The following is a 4242-nucleotide window of genomic DNA, read 5'->3' on the forward strand; positions in this document are numbered from 1 at the left end:
TGCGAGCGGCTACTGAGTGCCGGTCCCCGGCCGCTGGCTTTCAGAGAGGCGCCGTCGGGCGTGAGTGGCGACGAGGATTGCTGGCTGGGCCCTCGAGCTGGGAGCGGAGAGCCGCGGTGAGGGTGGGCGGTGGGAGGAATTTCTTTGAGAACCTTCCTTTGGCCCGGGCTGCGCTCTGAGCCAGGTAAGGGACGGGGAGGGCTGCAGGCCGTGGGAAGGGAGGGCGTCAGTAGCAGCCCGCTCTCCCATCCGTCCCCGACGGAAGTGGTGGGCCCGGGGACTGACATCAGAGGCGTTTGGGGGACACTCACTTCCCGCCCCCTTATAACTCTCTGTATTGTTTCCTTCCTTCCCCTTGATCCCCATCCTAATATCCCTTTTCAAAGATCAGACGTACTCCCCCGCCCCCCGACCCGTCGTGCTGCCCTCCTGGACTCTCTCGCCCCATTTCCATTGGTTGTGGACGGAGAGAGGGGGGTTAATTCCCCGCTTTGAGGGAGAAAGGGGTGGCCTCGCATGCCCCTACACTATTCCCTCGTTTGGCTAATTAAGTCTCCCCTAAAAGATCAAAGAGGAAAAGAACGAGGCGAACCCCGTGTGGGTCGGACCCCCGGGCACACCTTCTGTTTCCCAGACCTCGGCAGTAAAAGATCCTCCCCAGCTGCAGGAAGGATTTTAGTAAGAGCCTCCCCCCTCGCACACACTCGCCCCTCGTGGGTGGGGAAAGAGGGCTCAGTTCCCGCTCTGGTCCCCGCAGGCACCACATTCAGATTGGAGGAGGCTACCCCCGGATCGCGGGATGGAAGCCCGCTTCCGGGAGGCTGCGTAACTGAAGCCGCGGGAGTCAGCGGGCCGGAGAGCTCGGCGGCCACCCTCGGCTCGGCTCGTGGATGTTGACAGCCCCCTCGGAGAGTCCCCGCAGATATGGCGGAGAGCTGGCTACGCGTCTCGGGAGCAGGGGCAGCGGAGGAGGCCGGACCGGAAGGCGGCCTGGAGGAGTCCAACGCCCTGAATGACAGCCTGACCAGCCTGCAGTGGCTGCAGGAATTCTCCCTTCTCAACGCCAAGGTCCCCGCCCTGCCTTCGGGGGACACCGACCCCCACGGCTACCACGAGCTGTCAGGCTCGGCCGAGCCGGGGTCTCCCCTGGCGGCGGACCCCGCCTGCCTGGGGCAGCCGCACACGCCTGGCAAGCCCACGTACTCCTGCACGCCGCGGAGCGCCCCCTCGGGGCTGCAGGCCTCGCCTCCCGACGACGTGGACTATGCCACCAACCCGCACGTGAAGCCGCCCTACTCGTATGCCACGCTCATCTGCATGGCCATGCAGGCCAGCAAGGCCACCAAGATCACCCTGTCGGCCATCTACAAGTGGATCACGGACAACTTCTGCTACTTCCGCCACGCTGATCCCACCTGGCAGGTAGGGGAGGCACTCCCTCCCTCCCTCCCCATGCCCGCAGGGACTGGACTCACATCCCAGATCCGCAGGCCAAGTAGGCGCGGTACGGCCAGGGCCCCAAGAGAGGAAGGCCGTCGAGGAAGGACCTCAAGGGAGCCCAGTGCTTGGACTGCTGCCCCTTTGACTTCAGAGACGGAGGAGGGAGGATGTTCAGAGGGCTGTAGGGGTGCCGACATAGAGGTTCAAGTGGAAAGAACTTGTCACTCATCCGGCAGGCTCAGCCCAAAGACCAGGGCTGAACTATGCGTGGACACAGCCCCCCAAGGTAGGTTGATGGACTGAGGGACACAGTTTTGTCCCAAGTCCTGGAATTCCTACACTACCCTCCTCGAGGTCAGTTTGTCAGGGCCTGACTGGAGTCAGAGCATCGTTCCTGCCAGGCTCTGCATCCTGCCTGCTTTCAGTTGGCTGGAGGGGGTCTGGGAGGGGAGAGGGGCGTGCTGCGGGGTGTGAAGGCCATCTGTGTCCCAGTGGAAGGGCTACTGGGCCTTCCGAAAGCTGCTGTGCCAGCCCCCACCCCAAGCCCTCCCTAGTTTCCTGCCTACACTACTCCCCGTCTTCTCATCAACCTCCCTGGGGGGACAATTACCTCAGCCACGTGCTTTCCACAGGGGCTCTTTCCTCCCACACTGGCTTCATGTTCCAAGTCTCCGGAACCTGGCACAGAGCAGCCAAGGGGCCCAGGCCACCATGTAAACATCCCAGTCTTGCCAGGGGGCACTATTCACCTGCCGGCCCCAGCCACCAGGCCCCAGACCCCTGTGCCCCAGCGTGGTTTGGACTGTGCACCCAGGCGTGAACAAGGCAGGATGGTGATTCAGGCTGGGCACACACTGCCCTGAGCATCTTCGACCATCAGGATCAGGGACTACTTGGGGAAAGAGACCCTGAGGATGCACAGATCCTTCCCTGTGGCACAGGTCACAGGATCACAGTTCCTGTGATCCCAGCTATTCCACGTTTGCTTGGGCCCTGACCCTGGGGCAGGTACCATTTGTAACCTTGGTGAGAAAGCAGAGACCCTCCACCACCCCCCACCCTACTCCAAGCCTGAGAGGCCCCAGGAATGAGCGCTATGCTCTTGGCTGGGTAATAATCAACTGAGGCCTCAGAGCCTGGGGTGGGAGGAGGGGGACATGGTGGGTGAGGGTCCAGGCCAGCAGCCGGCTCTAGAAACAAGGAAAGTCATCAGATCCTCCCACACTTCATCCCCCCACCCCCACACACACACCCTCACACCCACTCACTCATTTCACAAACAGAGAAGGCCAGCCAGGCCCAGGCAGAGGGAGATGGCCGTCCAGGCCCTGGGGGAGCCAAGGCCTTTGACCAGAGGCCGCAAACGGCGGGGTAAGGGAGGGAGGGCAGGACAGGGTGGCACTGAGAGCCACCCTGCGGCTCAGGGCTCGGATGACTGAGCAGGCAGATATCCTGGCAAAAGGGAACAAAAACCCCCGACAGCACTCCCAGCTCCTGGTGCCCCGTGGCAGGTGTCCCAGAGCCTCCCGGTCGGAGCAGCGCCTCTGTCTCCCCTGCCCCCATCGGAGAGAAGGTGGTGGTGGGACTGGCAGTGGCGCTAGGAGCCCCCCATCACTGAGCCCACCCACTCACCCAGCTGTCTTCCTTCTCTCCTATCTCCCTGTGTCCAGAACTCCATCCGCCACAACCTGTCCCTGAACAAGGGCTTCATCAAGGTGCCTCGGGAGAAGGACGAGCCAGGCAAGAGGGGCTTCTGGCGCATCGACCCCCAGTACGCCGAGCGGCTGCTGAGTGGGGCCTTGAAGAAGCGGCGGCTGCCCCCAGTCCACATCCACCCGGCCTTTGCCCGCCAGGCCGCGCCGGAGCCCAGCGCCGCCCCATGGGCTGGGCCACTGACCGTGAGCACCGAGGCCCAGCAGCTGCTGCGGGAGTTCGAGGAGGCCACTGGGGAGGCGGGCTGGGGTGCAGGCGAGGGCAGGCTGGGGCGTAAGCGTCAACAGCCGCTGCCCAAGCAGGAGGCCAAGGTCCCGCGGCCCTCCAGCCCCCTGCTGCTGACCCAGGAGGAGCAGGGTGAGCTGGAACCCCTCAAGGGCAACTTTGACTGGGAGGCCATCTTGGACGCTGGCACGCTGGACGGGGAGCTGGGCACGCTGGAGACCTCGGAGCTGATCCCGCCGCTGAGCCCCGCCTCACACGGGGACGTGGACCTCACCATCCACGGCCACCACATCGAGTGCCCTGTTACCTGGGGGCCTCCAGTGGAGCAGGCTACCGACAGCCTGGACTTTGATGAGACCTTCCTGGCCACATCCTTCCTGCAGCACCCCTGGGACGAGAGCACCCGTAGCTCCCTGACCCCCGAGCCCCTCTTTGAGGCCGGGGATGCCACACTGGCCTCTGACCTGCATGACTGGGCCAGCCTGGGTGCCTTCTTGTAAGAAGCCAGGCCCTGCCCCACCTCCAGACAGCACCGAAGTGTGGACCCAGACTGCCCCCCTCCCCGCCAGTGCCGGCCCATGGACACCCTACCGCCCAGGCAGGGGCTGGGCCAGGTCACCCCGCCAGGCCACACGGCCCCCAGCCCAGGCCATCCTCAGATCCTAGTCCAGCAGGCTGAGAATTGGGGCCCAGGACCAAAACTGCTGCCTCCGCTCCCCAGCCCCCCATACACACAGTGTTTCGTTGATCCACTTCTTCCCTGCCCCAGAGACACGCTAAGGGCCCTGCACTATGAGAGCTGCGGCTTGGAGGGGCCCTGGCCAAGCTGGAAACATCAGTACAGGGCCCGCCCCAGAACACCTT

The 4242-nt window shown here is 64.1% G+C and overlaps 1 protein-coding gene across 1 annotated transcript; it reads left to right on the forward strand.

Moving 5' to 3' along the window:
- Positions 1–924: 924 nt before the first annotated feature.
- On the forward strand, positions 925–3878 carry LOC307067255 (forkhead box protein J1-like; the record flags this gene model as incomplete). The annotated part of the gene is made up of 2 exons (XM_079724658.1): positions 925–1422; positions 3111–3878. 2 exons carry the CDS (start codon positions 925–927, stop codon positions 3876–3878), a joined length of 1266 nt encoding a protein of 421 aa, XP_079580784.1.
- Between the last annotated feature and the right edge of the window lie 364 nt (positions 3879–4242).

The sequence above is a fragment of the Hyperoodon ampullatus genome (genome assembly GCF_949752795.1).
Source record: "Hyperoodon ampullatus genome assembly, chromosome: 19".
In the NCBI taxonomy this organism is placed as follows: Eukaryota; Metazoa; Chordata; class Mammalia; order Artiodactyla; family Ziphiidae; genus Hyperoodon; species Hyperoodon ampullatus.